At 46.4% G+C, this 20,227-nt stretch overlaps 1 protein-coding gene across 4 annotated transcripts in view; it reads right to left on the reverse strand.

Moving 5' to 3' along the window:
• TRAPPC9 (trafficking protein particle complex subunit 9) overlaps positions 1-20,227 on the reverse strand; it is a 509,122-nt gene that overhangs the window by 348,471 nt on the left and 140,424 nt on the right. For all 4 annotated transcript variants that reach the window (XM_027077960.1, XM_027132545.1, XM_027077959.1 and 1 more), the window contains one exon: positions 15,794-15,946. In XM_027077960.1, coding sequence (XP_026933761.1) covers positions 15,794-15,946 — 153 coding nt within the window. The remainder of the gene's footprint in view (positions 1-15,793; positions 15,947-20,227) is intronic.

Below are 20,227 nucleotides of genomic sequence, written 5' to 3' on the forward strand. Positions count from 1 at the left end.
AGTCCGAACCACTGGACCAACAGAGAACCTCAGGCTGCAGGGAATATTCATTGGAGTGACGTCACACGGAATTCCTCATCTCAGCACTAAGACCCTCTTCTACCCACCAAAACCCAGCTCTACCCAATAGCCTACAACTCCAGGGTTGGAAGCCTCAGGCCAAACAACCAGTAAGACAGGAACAGACTCCCACTCATTAAAAAAAAAAGAAAAAGAGAGAGACAGCAAAAAATTCTCTCACAGATGAAGGAGTAAGATAAAAACCTAGAAGTCCAAATAAATGAAGAGGAAATAGGCAATTTACCTGAAAAAGAATTCAGAGTAATTATAGTAAAGATGATCCAGAATCTCGGAAATAGAATGGAGGCATGGACTGAAAAAATACAAAAAATGTTAACAAAGATCTAGAAGAACTAAAGAACAAACAAACAGAGAGGAACAACACAATAACTGAAATGAAAAATACACTATAAGGAATCAATAACAGAATAACTGAGGCAGAAGAACGAATAAGTGAGCTGGAAGACAAAATGGTGGAAAGGAGCAGAATAAAGAAAAAAGAATGAAAAGAATTGAGGACAGTCTCAGAGACCTCGGGAACAACATTAAATGCAACAACATTAGAATTATAGGGGTCCCAGAAGAAGAAGAGAAAAAGAAAGGGTCTGAGAAAATATTTGAAGAGACTATACTCGAAAACTTCCCTAACATGGGAAAGGAAATAGTCACCCAAGTCCAGGAAGCACAGAGAGTCCCATACAGGATAAACCCTAGGAAAAACACATCAAGACACATATTAATCAAACTAACAAAAATTAAGTTCAAAGAAAACATATTAAAAGCAGCAAGGGAAAAACAAGAAATAACACACAAAGGAATCCCCATAAGGTTATCAGCTGATTTCTCGGCAGAAACTCTGCAGGCCAGAAGAGAGTGGCAGAATATACTTAAAGTAATGAAAGAGAAAAGCATACAACCAAGATTACTCTACCCAGCAAGGGTCTCATTCAGATTCAGTGAAGTCAAAAGCTTTTCAGACAAGCAAAAGCTAAGAGAATTCAGCACCACCATACCAGCTTTACAACAAATGCTGAAGAAACTTCTCTAAGAGGCAAACACAAGAGAAGAAAAAGACCCACAAAAACAAACCCAAGGGCTTCCCTGGTGGAGCAGTGGTTGGGGGTCCGCCTGCCGATGCAGGGGACGCGGGTTCGTGCCCGGTCTGGGAGGATCCCGCATGCTGCGGAGCGGCTGGGCCCGTGAGCCATGGCCGCTGGGCCTGCACGTCCGGAGCCTGTGCTCCACAACGGGAGAGGCCACAACAGTGAGAGGCCCACATACCACAAAAAAAAAAAAAAAAAAAAAAAACCAAAACAATTAAGAAAATGGTAACAGGAACATACATATTGGTAATAACCTTGAATGAAAACGGATTAAATGCCCCAACCAAAAAGACACAGACAGACTGGCTGAATGGATACAAAAACAAGACCCATATATATACTGTCTACAAGAGACCCACTTCAGACCTAGGGACATTTACAGACTGCAAGTGAAGGGATGGAAAAAGATACTGCATGCAAGTGGAAATCAAAAGAAAGCTGAAGTAGCAATCCTCGTATCAGATAAAATAGACTTTAAAATAAACACTGTTACAAGAGATAAGGAGGGATACTACATAATGATCAAAGGATCAATCTAAGAAGAAGATATGACAATTATAAATGTTTATGGACCCAACATAGGAGCACCTCAATACATAAGGCAAATGCTAACAACCATGAAAGGAGAAATCAACAGTTAACACAATAATAGTGGGGACTTTAACACCCCACTTACACCAATGGACAGATTATCCAAACAGAAAATAAATAAGGAAACACCAGCTTTAAACGACACAACAGACCAGATAGATCTAATTGATATTTATAGAACATTCCATCCAAAAGTGGCAGAATACACTTTCTTCTCAAGTGTGCACAGAACATTCCCCAGGATAGATCACATCTTAGGTCACAAATCAAGCCTCAGAAAATTTAAGAAAACCGAAATCGTATCAAGCATCTTTTCTGACCACAGCACTATGAGACTGGAAATCAATTACAGGAAAAAAAAACTGTAAAAACACAAACACATGGAGGCTAAACAGTGCGCTACTAAATAACCAAGAGATCACTGAAGAAATCAAAGAAGAAATAAAAAAATACGTAGAAACACACGACAACGAAAACACGACGACCCAAACCTACGGGACGCAGCAAAAGCAGTTCTAAGAGGGACGTTTATAGCAGTACAATCTCCCCTCAAGAAACAAGAAAAATCTCAAATAAACAGTCTAGCCCCACACTTAAAACAACTAGAGAAAGAAGAACAAAGAAAACCCAAAGTCAGTAGAAGGAAAGAAATCATAAAGATCAGAGCAGAAATAAATGAAATAGAAATGAAGAGAACAATAGCAAAGATCAATAAAATGAAAAGCTGGTTCTTTGAGAAGATAAACGAAATTGATAAACCCTTAGCCAGACTCATCAAGAAAAAGAGGGAGAGGACGCAAATCAATAAAATTAGAAATGAAAAAAGGAGAAATCACAACTGACACTGCGGAAATACAAAAGATTTTAAGAGACTACTACAAAACAACTATATGCCAATATAATGGACAACCATGAAGAAATGGACAAAATTTTGGAAAGGTACAATTTTCCAAGACTGAACCAGGAAGAATTAGAAAACATAAACATACCTACCACAAGCAATGAAATTGAAACCATAATTAAAAATCTTCCAGCAAACAGAAGTCCAGGACCAGATGGCTTCACAGGTGAATTCTACCAAACATTTAGAGAAGAGCTAACACCTATCCTTCTCAAACTCTTCCAAAATATAGCAGAGGGAGGAACACTCCCAAATTCATTCTATGAGGCCACCATCACCCTGATACCAAAACCAGAAAAAGATACCACAAAAAAAGAAAGTTACAGACCAATATCACTGATGAACACAGATGCAAAAATCCTGAACAAAACAGTAGCAAACAGAACCCAAGAGCACATTAAGAGGATCATACACCATGATCAAGTGGGATTTATCCCAGGGATGCAAGGATTCTTCAATATACGCAAATCAATCAATGTGATACACCACATTAACAAATTAAGGAATAAAAACCTTATGATCATCTCAATAGATGCAGAAAAATCTTTTGACAAAATTCAACACCTATTTATGATAAAAACTCTCCAGAAAATGGGGATAGAGGGAACCTACCTCAACATAATAAAGGCCATATATGACAAACCCACAGCAAGTATCATACTCAATGGTGAAAAACTGAAAGCATTTCCACTAAGATCAGGAAGAAGACAAGGATGTCCACTCTCACCACTCTTAGTCAACATAGTTTTGGAAGTCCCAGCCACAGCAATCAGAGAAGAGAAATAAATAAAAGGAATACAAATTGGAAAAGAATAAGTAAAACTGTACTGTTTGCTGATAACATGATACTATACACAGAAAATCCTAAATATGCCACCAGAAAACTACCAGAGCTGATCAATGAATTTTGTAAGGCTGCAGGATACAAAATTAATGCACAAAAATCTCTGGCATTCCTATACACCAACAGCGAAAAATCAGAAAGAGAAATTAAGGAAACACTCCCATTTACCATTGAAACAAAAAGAATAAAATACCTAGGAATAAACCTGCCTAAGGAGGCAAAAGACCTGTACTTAGAAAACTAAAACAGTAATGAAAGAAATCAAAGATGACATAAAGAGATGGTGAAATACACCATGTTCTTGGATTGGAAGAATCAATATTGTGAAAATGACTATACTACCCAAAGCAATCTACAGATTCAGTGCAATCCCTATCAAACTACCAATGGCATTCTTCACAGAATTAGAACAAAAAATCTTACAATTTGTATGGAAACAAAGAAGACCCCAAATAGCGAAAGCAATCTTGAGAAAGAAAAACGGAGTTGGAGAAATCAGGCTCCCTGACTTCAACGGTACAGGATAGAATGCCCAGAGATAAACCCACACACATATGGGAACCTAATTTACGACAAAGGAGGCAAGAACATACAATGGAGAAAAGAGAGCCTCTTCAATAAGTGGTGCTGGGAAAACTGGAAGCTACATGTAAAAGAATGAAATTAGAACACTTCCTAACACCATACACAAAAATAAACTCCAAATGGATTAAAGACTTAAATGTAAGAACAGACACTATAAAACTTTTAGACAAAAAAATAGGAAAAACACTCTTTGACATAAACCACAGCAAGATCTTTTTTGACCCACCTCTTAGAGTAACAGAAATAAAAACAAAAAATAAACAAATGGGATTTAATTAAACTTAAAAGCTTTTACACAGCAAAGGAAACCATAAACAAGACAAAAAGACAACCCTCAGAATGGGAGAAACTATTCGCAAATGAAACAACAAAGGATGAATCTCGAAAACATACAAACAGCTCATGGGGCTCAATATCAAAAAACAAAGAAACAATCCAGTTAAAAAGTGGGCAGAAGACCTAAATAGATATTTCACCAAGGAAGACATACAGACGGCCAAGAGGCACATGAAAAGATGCTCAACATCACTAATTATTAGAGAAATGCAAATCAAAACTACCACGCGGTATCACCTTACACCAGTCAGAATGCCCATCATCAAAAAATCTAGAAACAATAAATGCTGGAAAGAGTGTGCTGAAAAGGGAACCCTGCTACACTGTTGGTAGGAATGTAAATTGATACAACCACTATGGAAAACAGTATGGAGGTTACTTAAAAAACTAAAAATAGAACTACCATACGATCCAGCAATCCCACTACTGGGCATATACCCTGAGAAAACCATAATTCAAAAAGAGACATATACCAAAATGTTCACTGCAGCTCTATTTACAATAGCCAGGACATGGAGCCAACCTAAATGTCCACTGACAGATGAATGGATAAAGAAGATGTGGCACATATATACAGTGGAATATTAGTCAGCCATAAAAAGAAACAAAATTGAATTATTTATAGTGAGGTGGATGGACCTAGAGTCTGTCATACAGAGTGAAGTAAGTCTGAAAGAGAAAAACAAATACCGTTCGCTAACACATATATATGGAATCTAAAGGAAAAAAATGGTACTGATAAACCTAGTTGCAGGGCAGGAATAAAGAGGTAGACATAGAAAATGGACTTAAGAACATGGGTTGGGAGGGCGAGGCTGGGGCAAAGTGAGAGTAGCATCAACATATATACGCTACCGAATGTAAAATAGTTGGCTGGTGGGAAGCAGCAGCACAGCACAGGGAGACCAGCTCGGTGCTTTGCAATGACCCAGAGGGGTGGGGTAGGGAGGAGGGGAGGGAGGCTCAAGAGGGAGGGCATGTGGGGACATGTGTAGGCATATGGCTGATTCACTTTGTTGTCCAACAGAAACTAACACAGTATTGTGAAGCAATTATACTCCAATAAAGATCTGTTAAATAAATAAAAATAAATTCACCAAGCTGTACATGACTGTGCTCATGACTGCATGTAAGTTATACTTCCATTGAAAAGGACTCAAAAATACCATTTATAATAAACATACCTAAGAATAACTCTAGAAGAATACTATAAGACCATCACAGAAAAATTAGAAAATGTTATTGAAAGACATGAAAGAAGACAAATATATGAAGAGGCAATATTCATAGTTATGAATACTAAGTCTCATGAAAGTATCCATCTTCTCCCAAATTGACCCACAGGTTCAATGCAGTCCCAGTCGATATTCTAACAGGCTACCATGAGGAACATGACAAACTGATTCTAAAATTTAAGACCAAAGGACAGAAAATATCCAAACAGCTCCTGAACAGTCATCTAAAGGGTGATGCAATATCCCACCAGATTGCAAAGCTTCTCAGAGGAAACAGAAAATAAGCAGCCATTGTGTCTGCCTGAAGAAGGCCAGGAGATTCAGAGAATACGTTTTTTAGGGAGAAAAACAGTCTATGTCAGTGGTTCCCACACTCCAATGCTTATAGGAATCACTTGGGACACTTTAGGACACCCTGACACCCAGGTCACACCCCATGCCTATGAAATCACAAGGTCTAGGGTGGAAGCCAGGCAGAGCTTTTAAAGATCCCCAGCTGATGCCAATGTGCAGCAGAGTTTGAATCTATCGGCCTACACTCAAAGGCAAGAGGCCTAAGAGGGCGTATGGCAAGTCAGAAATACAAGTCATTCAGTATTTCTGGAATACAAACCAAATGAGGGAGAAGAGACGGGTGGGCAAGCAGGCCACACAGGCGGGCCAGGGCAAGACCACAAAAGCCAGACTTGAGGCTTTATCTGAGGGCGATGGAAAGCCCTTGGAAGGTGCACGGCAGAAGAAGGACATAACAGATTCTGCTCTGGAGAGAGGCCTGCAGGGAAAATATGGAAGATGGCGAAGAGGGCGCAAAATGAGCTGCTGGGAGACCAGTCAGAAGGCTCCCAGCATATGGTCCGGATGAGAAATGATCAGGGCTTTAAGCCGAGCAGTGATGGTGGATGTGTAGAGACTTAGAAAACAAAATTGATAAGACTTGGTGCAATCGCGAGCATGAGCTCGAAGTATACCAGCCTGCGGTGATCCACAGAAATCACCCCTTTCTCTCTGCAGCGGGAAAACCTTCTTAAATCACCTCAACTGAACACCTACCTAATTTGTTTCCCAGTGAGTCACCACCAGCTTGACTGGAAAGGCAGTGATGCGACCAGTGAGATCAATGATCCAGAAGACCTCAGCCCTGGTTGCCTGCAGTAGGATCACCTGTTGCTGATGAATGACAAACACCTGGATTCTCATTCGCTCCTGGTGGCTTAGCAAGTTATTTTCCAACCTGAATTTAAATCAGAGCTGAGTCAACCATCCCACCTGCAGACCAACAGGGACCACGGGATCAGCGCCCCTCCACAGGTTATTAGATGGCCGGGCAAGAACTCAGCTTTCTGTCTCACTCAGATATGCTCCCGAGAGCCCCAGGAAGCAGAAGCAGCCTGGCCTTTCCCTCAGCTGAGCCATCGTGCCGTGAAATTGCGGTCTGTGAGTCAGAAGGCTGGTGGGTGGTGCGGGCTAGATACAGCGACGGGCGGGCTGTCAGGTGCACCATTGACCTTTCCCCTCAGAACAAAAGCAGAAAACCCACTGAACACAAGAGCAGCGTGCAGTCTGACAAAAGTGACTGGATTTCAAATAAAGGGTGCGGGCTTCTGATCACCGCGTAGAAATGCTGAGATCTGAGAAAAGCGCTGCTTCCATCCTTAAGAAAAAAGCTGAATAAACTGGAAATTAACTTTTCCTGAACTGATCAGAGAAGTGACGTCACAGGGGAAGCTAACCTGAAATCTGTGGACAGGCACCTACAGGGAGAAGTAGGACCCCAGCACATGTGCCTATGTGGGTTCTGAAAGCCAGGCAAAAGGTTCAGCTAGACACTGTTAATGAACTGCTAAACGGCTGGCACCGGCTATGAGAGCAGGAAGTCTCCCTGGGGGCTGCTGTCCGCGCCACGCAGGCTTCTCCCCCAGGAAAAGGATCCTGAGGGCTCCTCTTGGGGCCGGTTGGGAGGGGACCAGAGCCACTGCCCCACACCAGCCCCTCCCCTCTCCCTATGGGGTCCAAGCCTTCATCTGCAGGGGAAGAGCACAGACTGCAGCACGAGGACAGGGATGGAAGCCCCCCACGGCTGGGGGAGGGGAACGGCGGCCACCAAGCAAACCTCCCCCCAGCCTCACCTGCCGCTTTTTCCCCAGAACCGAGAGCCTTCGGAGCACACGGTCAGATCCGCGGACCAGGAGTACAGAGAAGAGGTCTGGCCAGGGGGTGGGGTGCGGGAGACAGTCACTGACTCCACGTGGAAGATGAGAAAGTTGTGAGAGACTGAACTTAGAAGGAAAGAAGATGAGGATCTCGGCTGGAGCCCTGAGCAATTCCACTCTGTAATGGTCAAGAGGGAAAGGAGGAAGCAGCAAATGCAACTGACCAAGAGCTGCCATGAGGAAGAAGGAAAAGCAAGGTGAGGAGGGAGGAGCCGCCTCCAGGCTGGGAGCTGGAATTAAAAGACAAAGATGGGGACTTCCCTGGCGGTCCAGTGGTTAAGACTCCGCACCTCCAGTGCAGGGCGTCTGGGTTCAATCCCCGGCTGGGGAACTAAAATCCCACATGCCACACAGCGTGGCCAAAAAAAAAAAAAAAAAAAGACAAAGATGTCCCTGGCCCTGCCCTCAGGATGGGGGTGCTATAGTGAGAAAGACCAAAAACGCAGACAGTTTCAGCAGCTAGGAGCTGGTACAGCCGAGGGGAACCACAGAGCTGGGGGTACAGAGCCCAAACTCGGAGGTCACCATCCAGCCACTTCTCAGGGTTAGGGAGAGAACCTCAGCACCTCCATCACATGCCCAAACACGGGGGCCACTCAGTACAGCTTCGTCTCCTTCCAGCCTCCATACTCTGTAGCCTCAGAAAAAAACCCAGGTTTCAAGAAAATCTTCTTTAAAATCACATATGTTTATGAAAGCCTCAGGCATCTAGGAATTATAAAGAAAAAGAGAAATCTTCTGACATTAAGATTCCAACCACCTTTGTCTTTGGTTTCTGGATAATTCAGGATGAGTCACTGTTCCTTAAAAAGTAAGACGGAGTTTCCCAAAAATTAGTATTTCCTTTTGAGGAGAGCGGCAGACCAGGGCAAAGAACTCAGTGATGCCCTGGTTTCAGGCACAGTCATCGGGGAGAGAGACAAGGTAGGAAAGGGAACACAGAAGATTCCACAGCGACGACTCTCAAATAAAACCAATCCCAGGCCACAATGATAAGCCGAAGCATCTCTTATCATCAAATTATGAAGAAGCAAAACATAACGAAATGCCAATTGTAAACGTGGCTTTTTTTAACCCAAATCTCCAACTCTGGACAAAGAAACTGAAATGATTCGAACTTTCCACAGGCAGAGTTTGTCTTTAGCTTAACAAACAAGAGACATTTCAGGCAAGAAGCATTTCCGTGGGGAGCAGAACAAATTCCAATAGCTCACCAAATGCTGGACCAGCTCCTAAATCCTGTGCTACAAACACCGGAGGCCTCCAGCGACAGCCGCGGGGCAGGGAGGGAAGGACGCCCTCCAGGTAGAGACGAAGCGGCCGGTCTTCTGAATCCCTTCCTCTCCTGCCCACCTGGCTCTCTCCTGCTCAAGACCTGCGTGCCTCGCCCTTGAACCCTCACACCTGTCACCTATCACACCAGGTGAATCTCGGGCTACCCCTCCAATCTGCCCACCCACCTTCTCCCAACATTCTCCATCACATCAACCTTTTTTCAAAAATCTTTCAGGGACTCTCCAGTATCTTCCAATGAAGTCTGAGTTACTCCCCTCGAGTTTCAGGCCTTCCACAGCTGCCTGAACCTACCATTCCAACCAGGATGCCCTCCTTCTCCTGAATACCCAACCCCACCGCCTCCACCCCTGCCCACTGCGTCCAGCTCACCCCGCAGCCAGGCGCTGTTCGAGGACCCCGCAGCCAGCAGCCAGCACCTGGCTGTCCCCACCCAGACGGCTCTCCCCTCCCTGAACTCAGGGTCAGGACCACTCAATCTGTCTTCACAACATTCCTTTCATCCCCTCAACTCCATAAATATTTACTGGGATCTTCTCTGAGCCAGACCCTGTGCTGGGTATTGGGAGTAGAGAGACGTGAAGTGAAACTGTGACAGCATTCAGAGATGTCGAGGGGACACACGGGCCATGAGCGAGCACGAGGGAGGGGCCGTGAGGAAGTGATAAAGAGAGGAAGTGATAAGGTGGGGATCGGCAGGCCACGAAGGATGGACAGACACTGCCAGCGGAGAGAAACAGCGTCACAGGCCCAAAACGCTGTTTCGGAATGGCTGTGAGAGGTGGCAGCGTCCCACAGCTAGAAACCATCCCCACCATCCATCTCCAGGGCTTCATCCCTTTTATTCTCTTGTCATTTACTCGCTGAAGAAACCACGTTGTTTGCAGAGTTAACCGTAGTCTGAAATGGAGTAGCTTCACGGATTTTTCTGTCGGCAGGATTCCTGTGAGCTGGTAGTGAGAGCTGGAGTGCTGATCAGCCTCAGGTGTAATGCGGGGGCAACACTAACTCATGGGAGGTGTGTGTTCTCCCGTCAGGAAGAACATAATGCCTGCCTGTCTCTTACTTTGCTGTGTAGATGCTCATGGTCTCAACCCATAATCTATTAGGAGCTGCAAAGTGGAGGGTTTCTAATTCTATCGTCCCTTCTCAAGTGTTAGCGGGCATACTTCCATAAAGAGAAGCTGCTCTCACCAGCTCTTAGGTTGTCCAACCGCGCATCTACATGGAAGGCAGAATGCTCACTACCTATCATCTTTAAAATAATGAACTGGTTCCCCATCACTCGCCAAAGGTTGGCGATTCTTTCTAACGGCACTAAGCACCCAAGACTGAAACGCAGGTATCGCCCCTGCTGGTGCTCAGACTGCCAGCGGCAGCCTCTTCACGTTGGGTCCTCCTAACACAGCTTTAGTAAATCCACTCTGACAGCTTCCCTGCTGTAGGTTTCACAGGATGTTCCCAGATCACCTCACTACAGACAGTTCCTGCTCCAGACCTGCAAGTGGCCACTTCTCCAAGAAGCCCTGGTTTCTTTCAACACCATGATGTGGGCGCTAGGAATGCTCACTGCTGCTGGGTTTCCAGGCCTTGGAGTAGATAGACAGACAGATAGATCTTTAAATATCCCATAATTTCTTACTGATATCTTTTATTTAAATTCCAAACTACAAGGTTTTTACTTCATCTCTATCATCTTACATCAGTTACCCCTTCCAAATGAGAGCCCTCGTTCAGGACCAGATTCAGATGCTAGAATTAGATGACCACAGAACTGACCATTTACTTAGTCCCACATTCACACACAGTTTCAGCATACTAACACTATCTCTGCCACAACAATCACTGAAAACAATTTAAAATCGCTTTTGCAGAGAGTGGCATCATCATCGTGGCAGAATAAGAGTTTTCTGCCACCTTCTCCCCAAAGAACACCAATTTGGACCATCACCCACACACGAGAGGGCCTCGGTGGAGGTCCAGGGGTCCAACAGAGAAGGCCCAGCACACAAAACTCTGAGACTGGACGCACTGAAGAGGGTCGGGGACACCGCCTGACTCTACCCACGTCACCCTCCCCGAAGGCGGCAGCTCAGTGCCCAGAGAGACGGAGTCAGCCCAGGGCTCCTCCCGGGGGGCGGTGCACGTGGGAGCGAGGACCATACTTCCTCAGCTGTGCGGGACGAGTACCGAGACACCCGATTCTCTCTTGCCCCAGCCAGGATCCTGAGGTCCCAAAAAATGTCTTCAGGGTCTTTTTTTAATCCGGGATACAATTAAGGATTGCACATAGCATTTGATTGTTAGATCTCTTCCATGTCCTCTAATCCAGAATAGTCCTCCCACCTGTCTTTACAAAATGGAATCATCTACTTTATAGAGTTGTTGGGAAGGTTAAATAGAAATAATGCAAATAAAGTCGCTGGTCCAGACCTGAGATGCAGCATCTGACAATGCTCAACAAATATTAATTCTCTTCCATCTGTCTACAGCCCACACTGGATCCAGTGTCCTGCTTTGCATGACAGCTACATTTATTTCTGTAAGTTTTTTAAATGGCATCTGGTTTCAGTAACCATAGTTAATGTGAGTCCCTGCCTAAAAAGCCAGTCGGGTCCACAGGGGTCCCCGGCTGGAGGTTCTGAAACTGTCAGACCAAGTGCCACCCGTGGGGCATCTCCCAGTTGCAAGAGGCCACAAATGAGCCTCTGCCACTGAGTGTACAGCTGTCTCCAAATAAGGGCTAAACCACAGGCTCCAGGTTGCTCAGACTGAACTACACGGAGCAATGCATTCATTATCCACCGACCAGACTCTGCAGAAGTCCTTTGTGGGCCTTGGTGTCCAACGTTTTCTTTCCTCTACAGAGCTTGCCCGGGTGTGGACATTAAGATTCTGTGTCTCAAACTCTACGATTTGCTATGTAAATGACCAGCCGGAGTGTCTATTAACCACTATCAATAGAGAGGGCGTCTCACTTAGAATACTGTATTTGCCAGACCACTAGATACATTAATGCAAATTTATGTAAAAGTATATTACTTTAACACACTATAAAAAAGTATATTCTGGGACTTCCCTGGCAGTCCAGTGGTTAGGACTTCACCTTCCAATGCAGGCGGCTTCAATCCCTGGACCCCTGGTCGGGGAGCTAGGATCTCACATGCCTCGTGGCCAAAGAGCCAAAACACAGAACAAAAGCAATATTGTAACAAATTGAGTAAAGACTTTAAAAAATGGTCCACATCAAAAACAAAAACAAAAAATCTAAAAAAAAAAGTATATTCTAATTCTGTTCTACTATAAATGCCATAAACTATGATACTGTATTACAAAAATAAAAACACATATATCAGTACAAAAATAAATAAAGAGGGCATCTAATTTTTATTTATTTATTTATTTATTTTTGGCTGCATTGGGTCTTCGTTGCTGCACGGAGCCTTTCTCTAGTTGCAGCGAGCGGGGGCTACTTTTCGTTGCAGTGCGTGGGTTTCTCATTGCGGTGGCTCCTCCTGTTGTGGAGCATGGGGTCTAGGTGCACGGACTTCCGTAGTTGCGACTCACAGGCTCTAGAGCGCAGGCTCAGTAGCTGTGGTGCATGGGCTTAGTTGCTCTGCGGCATGTGGGATCTTCCTGAACCAGGGCTCCTATCTGTGTCCCCTTAATTGGCAGGCAGATTCTTAACCACTGCACCACCAGGGAAGCCCAAGAGGGCATCTAATTAATTATAACCATGCTCTACTGCACACCTGTGCTGTATCTAACTGACAGGAACCTAGGCCAGCCTTACACTTACAAACCACTTGGTAAACCTACTTTGAGCTCTCTTTGGTTTTATTTTAAAAGAGAGAAGAAGGTATTTTCAGACTATAAATCCCAAGTTGCAATTTTACTTTCAGCACAGAGGGCAGAGACAACCCTCCAGAGCTCTGTAACTAAAGGCAGAAACATAACAAAGTATGTCCACATTGCACACGTAGACTCAAGGAGCCACCAAAATAAAGCAGCTTCAGCCTCCACGGGAGGCCTTCCATCTTCTCCCTCTCAGGAGCAGCCTGCCCCAAACGTCAGCAGCACAAGTAACGATCAGCTTTCCTTCACGTCTCACATCCAGATGGTCTCAGCTAGGCACCCACTTGCCCAGACATACCCCCGGGACAACAACTCATCAAGCATTCCCTGGACAGGTGTCAGGCACCACTGATTCTGCTAAACTCCCTTCCTGGGAAAAAGAAAAGTCAGAAACTCTGTAACCCTCTGTCTACTTATAGAAAGATGCAGTCCAGTGGTACAAAGCCATTTAGAGACAGAAAAGAATATCCATTTCATCTGATACTTTTTGAGTTCTGGTATAATGTTAAATCCACGTGATATTTTCCATTTCTAGTGTGTCCAACAGTAAACTTATTTTCCTACCTGCATTAATAATATAAAAGAAAAATTTAATGGTTATTTAAACACTCCAGAGAGTACAGGAGAAGAAATTTCATGGAGCGTGCTATGGACTTAGAGTAGGTGTCCCCCCAGAATCCCTGTGTTGAAGCCCTAACCCCAATGTGACAGCACTAGGAGGCGGGGCCTTTGGGAGGTCATTAAGGTCAGACGAGGTCAGGAGGGAGGAGCCTCCACACCGAGGGGGGAGGGGAAGAGGAGCTCATCCACTCCCCTCCCTCCAGGTACACCGTCTAGGTAATGTGAATACAGGACCTCCTGAGTAAGACAGATGAGGTCCTTCTCCCTGTGAAACTTCTAAGGTAAAGGACGGAGGCAGCAGGACAGGAAAAACCAAACAAGACACTTCCAGGGAACAGGAGCTGTCCATAATGTGGGGGGACCCGACAAGAATGACAGTGGGCAGGGCGTGCTGGCCCAGCCGACGCGGTCCGGGTAGCCTCTCCACCAGGGAGACAACTGAAATGAGATCTGAATAATCAGGTCTGCATCCACACGTATGTCCATCTAGTCTCTGGAGGTGAATCCCACTGCATCACTGGCCAGAGATCTCCGGGCCTCGGTACCTGCTGCTCCTTGAAAGACCTGTGGAGCACAGGCTTTTTTCTTCTTCTAGGATACTCCCCAGTTCAGGCCCAAGTCACACACCAGCTCTGGGAGGCCCTCCCTGCAGGACCCTACTGACAAAGTGAGCTGCATCTCAGTTACACCCGAGTCTCAGGGTGTTCCAATCACATATTTATTTTTCTGGCTGACCCTCTGGGCAACAACAGGCCACAGAGTAGTTACGAGGACAGACTCTGGAGTCAGGCTGCCTGGCTTCACAACCCAGCTTTGCCACTTCCTAGCTGTGTGACCTTGGAAAAACTGCACAACCTCTCTATGCCTTACTGTCCCTATTTGTAAAACAGAGCTATTAATAACACCTATTTCATAGGGCTGCTGTGAGGGTTCAGCAAGTTGATCTATGCACACCTCTTAAATGTTAGCTGCTGTTATTACTACTGCCCAGGGGACAGACCTTGACTCACTCATCTCTGTTTTCCAAGAGCCCGGTCAAGTGCTTGTCTCTAATAAGAGGTGGTTAAATGTCTTGTAATGTCATAAATCTGTGATGGGGGTGGGGGGGGGATATAACTAACACTTGTTGACCCCTTACCATGTTCCAGGTGAAGGGCAAATCCTCACAACAACTGTAGAAATGGGTATTACTGTCATCTTATCAGATTAAGGCACAAAGAAGTCAAAGTCACATAGTTGCTAAGTTCTAGTAACAGAATCCGTTGACCGTCTCCAATAACACCCTTTGACTGAATGTGGCCCCCCAAATTCATATGGTGAAGCCCTAACCTCCACTGTGACTATAATTGAAGACAGGGCCCGTGAGGAGGTAACAAAAGTTAAATGAGGCCACAGGGTGGGGCCTTAGTCTGATAAAACTGGCGTCCTTCTAAGAAGGGGAAGAGACACCAGGCTCGCTCTGCCGCGTGAGGACACAGTGAGAGGGCAGCTGTGTGCAAGCCAGGAAAGGGCCCTCACCAGAACCTGGCCATGCTGGCACCTTGATCTCAGACTTCCAGCCTCCACAACTATGAGAAAAGAAGTTTGTAATTGTAGCCATACTGTCTGTGGTATTCTCTTGTGGCAGCCTGAGCTAACTAACACACCCCACGATGACTCCCAATGAAAGTATGAATGCATGCTGTATCATCGGACATAATTAATCTATGGAATCTTACCCCTAATCAGCTAGTCCTAATGTTATAACAAAAATACATTCTCATTTTTCTCCATACTCCATTTCCTTATAGAAATCATTAGACTTTGAAGGAGAACTTCATAATCACAGCTAATTAGATGTCTAAGGGATCACAGCAGTTATGCTTGAAGAAAAATGCAGTAATTCCTACATTCCACTAATTTAGGATGACCTCCTGGCAAATGAGCACAAAATAGTAAAGAGTGTGAATTAAGAAATCGTTCAACTGAAAAGTACTTTTATCACTTTCCCTGTGCACAGTAACTCACTCATTAAGTACGTGCCCAGGAGAAGTCTCAAGCCGCTAGAGCTAATGAACGACAAGCACGTTACCGAGAGAGCAGCGGGGCTCGAGGCAAGGTGATCGCTACCATGTGACTGGGGACCGCGACGTGCTGATCAAAACTGGGGAGGAACTTACCGTCACTGAGGTCTTGGAGGAGATTCTCTTGGCAAGAGAAATCCAGCTTCACTTTGATGCTGACGGTGAAAGTGGCCACCTTTCCAGGTTGCAAGGGAAACTGGGCAAGGGTTTCTTCTAGTTTCCAGCTCAGGAAGTCACCATATAATTTTTCTACAATGACAGTAATAAAGGTGATAATGAGGATGCAACTGAGGCAGCAGGAGACTTAACTAACCCGGGAGAAAATTCGGATGCACCTTCAGAAGCAAAGAAAGATGCAAACCATTTAAAATGTGATGGATCTGGGCTTCTCTGGTGGTGCGGTGGTTGAGAGTCTGCCTGCCGGTGCAGGGGACACGGGTTCATGCCCCGGTCCAGGAGGATCCTACATGCCACGGAGCGGCTGGGCCCATGAGCCATGGCCGCTGAGCCTGTGCTCTGCAACGGGAGAGGCCCGCATACCGCAAAAAAAAAAAAAGAAAAAAAAGTGATGGATCAAAGTACCAGAGAATTCCAGAATCACAGCTGTTCCAAGGCCTGTTTCTATGAGCACTGCCCCCATGAAGCAGCTTTCTCTCCCCAACAAGAGCCATGCACTCTTGTTCTCATGAACAGAGTCAGAGCTCAACCAGTACTTTCTATGTTCTATCGCCTTAAAGAGAAACAGATCCACGTTTAGTGGGAGAGAGACACTCTTCAGGAAACAGGAACACAAAATCAGAAAGGGCCTTTTGGGGGGCAGGGGGGCATCCTTAGCTCTGCGGAGTCAGACGGCCTTGGGTTTGACGCCTTTTTGACTCTGACCACCTAGAGCTGGATGGGGAGTGATGATTCGTCCATGTCAACATTTCTTTGTGTATGAAGTAGGGGTGACAACTCCTACATCACACGGCTGTTTTACAGATTAAACTAAGTGGTGTCTGTAAAGCACTGTATACACTAAAGCTGAAATGTGCTGAGAGGAGGAAGGAGCCCAGGAAGGAGACGGGGTGGGGGGTGGGGGGGCACCGGTTGTGTCAAATGGAAGCAGCTGTGTCACCTGTGTGTCTCCCCCTCCTGCCAGACGATCCCTGCTTCATTACAGACCGGGAGGAACGGGTGTTTAAGGCCTAGGATCAAGTCCAATATTACCACTGCCTTGACATGTGCTGAAACCAGGAGGGCCTGGAACAACCTCACTGCAAGTTCTCCTCCTGACTCTGCTCCCGGGGATACAGTCCCCTGACAAACAACCCTCCTACCCTGGGGACCAGACGAAGCTCCCGCTTAGCCCTGAGGGCGGGTTTCAGTTCCCTGCCAGCCAAGCACAGCCCCCTGTGGGAACCAGGGGACACCCCACCTTGTTGACAATACAAGCCTGCCTCCCCGCAGCCTCTGGTTTCCCTCTGTTCCCTGCATGGCGGGCTGTGATCCCATCCATCCAGCATCGGGCACTACGTGTGTGTCCATCCTCCTGGCCCTGGGGCGGGAATCCCTCCACACCAGCGAGGTGAACGGAGGCCTTCCCACTGTACTTCTCAGTCCCCTAATCCGCCTCGCTAATCCCCCCTCCTGCTGTCCCTCAGTCCCAGACAGGGGAGCAACCTGCTGCTGTTCCCGCCTCTGGGTTACCTTACCACCTCCCTTTAAACAAACCGACTCTCTGTGCTAAATCCCCTCCGTCGGAATAAGGCAACGGACACCTAGAGAGAGTAACTTGTCCATGGTCCAAAACTAGGGAAAAGTGCCAGAGTTCTAGATCCAAATGATTCTAGAGCCATGACGTTCACTTCCTGCATGAAGGCCCATCAAGGTGGGGTTAGAAAATAAAGTCACCCTCTTGGGACCCAGAAATCAACATTGCAAGAGTCCAGTGGAAGACAGGGAGCTTGATCGAGGTCCATATTGAAGAAAAAAGACCTGTGAGGTTTGCTAACTGCAAGAACACGAGGCCAAACTGTGCTATAAACGCAAAGTAAGTTCATGTCTTCCTGTCCAGGGTGTGCTCCCTCCAGAACTGGCTGAGTTCCACTCAGAACACGTCTAATAGAGCACACTTACCCTCAGGGTACCCTTAAATAGGAACAGATCAGGGGAGGCGTCCTTGAGAGGTGTTTAGAAACCACATCACATTCATTTATTTACTTAGTTATTCATTGAACACCAGACACTTTCCACATGTGAGTTATCTCACTTAATCCTCACAATAACCCAGCGGAGTTGTGGTCATTTATTCCCCTTGGAAACCAAGGAAGTGCACGTCCTTGCTGGAGGTCATCCAGCTGGGAAGTAGAGGACCTGGCATACAACAGGTGCTCAATTAAGTGTCCGGTGCACAGCGGCATCACCAATTCCACTAGTTTACAGGGTGTTCAGATTTTTTAGTAGACTGATATTACTACATTATTTCAGAATGATCTAAACACAGAGGGGCAGCTGGGAAAAGGGTGATGGGACTGCTGAGAGTGCTGGTTCCTGGGAGGTAAGATTTCAGGACGACGTGAACGATTAATCACTGCAGGCCAGGACACTTGGGCACCTGACAGCAAGCACAGATCCAGGGAAAACCTCCGGGAGAGACTGCTAATCAGACCAGACCTGAAGATGAGGAGAGGCCAGGCAGGTTAAAGAGCAGTGGGACCCGTGGGGTTGACTCTGGACTTGGCGTGTATGTGTCTACACACCCTCCTGTGCATGTGACGCATTTAATGGACATTACACTCAAAACTCCTCACATACACGCTCTTATCACCCTCCTCCTATAGAATGAATACTGTACGGAACACACAGATTCTAGATGTTTGCTGGCGACGGTTTTGAGTATGTGGCAGGAGCCTCGTCTGATTAAGTTTTACAAACTGACCTGACCTCTAGTCCTGCTGGATATGTTACTCTCTGGGTATTTTGCCAGCATCCGACTCCACAACGGAAGTTACTGCCTTCCCTCACAAAGCACTAACGGTACCAAAATCCTCTCGATGACCCAGTAACTCACATTCTATAAGTATGTGTGAACCAGGTTAATACATTCTTTGTCTTTATTTTTCAGTCCCACAGACTAACTTGGGATAGAAGGGTATATGACATACCAGGCGACATGAAGCCAGGGCAGGAAACCGTTCGGGCCCTGCTTGCTGGAAGCCCCAGGACTATAGCAGTGCGTGCTAACTTCTTTAAACAGCCTCTCCATCTGCCACAGCAGCTCTGGCCAACCTTTCTATGAAATGGCAATACCGGCCAAGATACTGAGGCCCCGCAAAGGCCCCCCCCCCCAAAGCTTCTATTGGGCCACTTCTGAAACCCAGGCGCCAAGACCCGGGCTCTCATTCAGTTCTGTTCCCATGGACGGGCAGAAACTAGGTGAGGGCTCTCAGCGCATCTCCTGCTGCACCATCATACGTGGGTCCTGACAGGACTGAAATGCCTTGGGAAGAACAGTCCGGGTTCACCCCTGCCTTTCCTCCTCCCCTTCCCCACGTTCACCCGCTGTGCCCCTACTACCACCCACACGTGCTGCCTCTTCTGCCGGGAGTGCCTGGCCCACCAGCCCCATGCGACGCTGCCACCTCCTCCCAGCTCTCCTCTGCTTCTGTCCTCACCCAAACGTGCAGGCGGGGTGTGGCATGAACGCTGCAGGAGACATTGAAGAAACTGAGTCTTTTTTCCCCAAGACACTTGTATACTTTGACCGTGCTAAGAAGGAAAAAAAACGCTTTTTTACGAGATTTATTTTTTAAGTTTTGCCCTGTATTGCCACAAAGTGTTTGTGTGTGTGAGGTTTTTTTAAGAATTACATAAAAATGCCGTAACACAAGCAACTCTAAAAAAGACTAGAAAACTTGGCAGGGAGGGTAACTCTTAATGTTAACTCCTTCATGGGCCTTCAGCGGGCTCCTTAGCGAGCCCCTTGGGTCCTGACAGTCAATCAGCTAACAGGTTCCCCTGGGTGGCCAGGGACAGAGGAGCCAGCAAGCTCCCCACTGTCAGAGCTGCCCACGGCCTCCCAGGCTGCTTCTCACCATCTCACCTCTTCTGCTTTCGTTTGCTGTGGGATGAGCAGGGTTTAATGCCAGAACACCCTTGCTCATCTGGGGATCGTTAAATTTCACCATTCCAGGAAAAAGTTGAGAGCAAAGAGAAAGCTAAGATGGCTTCTGAACAGCTCAAGGAGAGATGAACCCAGGAAACGTGGACCCAGGCACCTGCCTGCCTCAGGCGCAGCGGGAGTTTGTGTATTTCAAGTCGGCCCCGCCCACGCTGAGTGCTGGCTTCCCAGCCCCACAGACACTCCCCCTGTGCAGCTATCACGAAGCAGAAGCAGCAGCTCATTTCCCCACTTAAAGGGAAGGGAACTTAGCAAGTACCCATCACCCACCACGTGCCAGGCACTGTGCTGGGCACCCCAGAGGCACTACCAGTCCTTCTGGAATCACCAGATGAGAGCAGGGCTGGGCCAGGGGTGCCCAGGCTGCA

Source organism: Aethalodelphis obliquidens, unplaced genomic scaffold (assembly GCF_003676395.1).
Source record: "Aethalodelphis obliquidens isolate GAN/ISIS:26980383/991018 unplaced genomic scaffold, ASM367639v1 scaffold41, whole genome shotgun sequence".
Classification (NCBI taxonomy): Eukaryota; Metazoa; Chordata; class Mammalia; order Artiodactyla; family Delphinidae; genus Aethalodelphis; species Aethalodelphis obliquidens.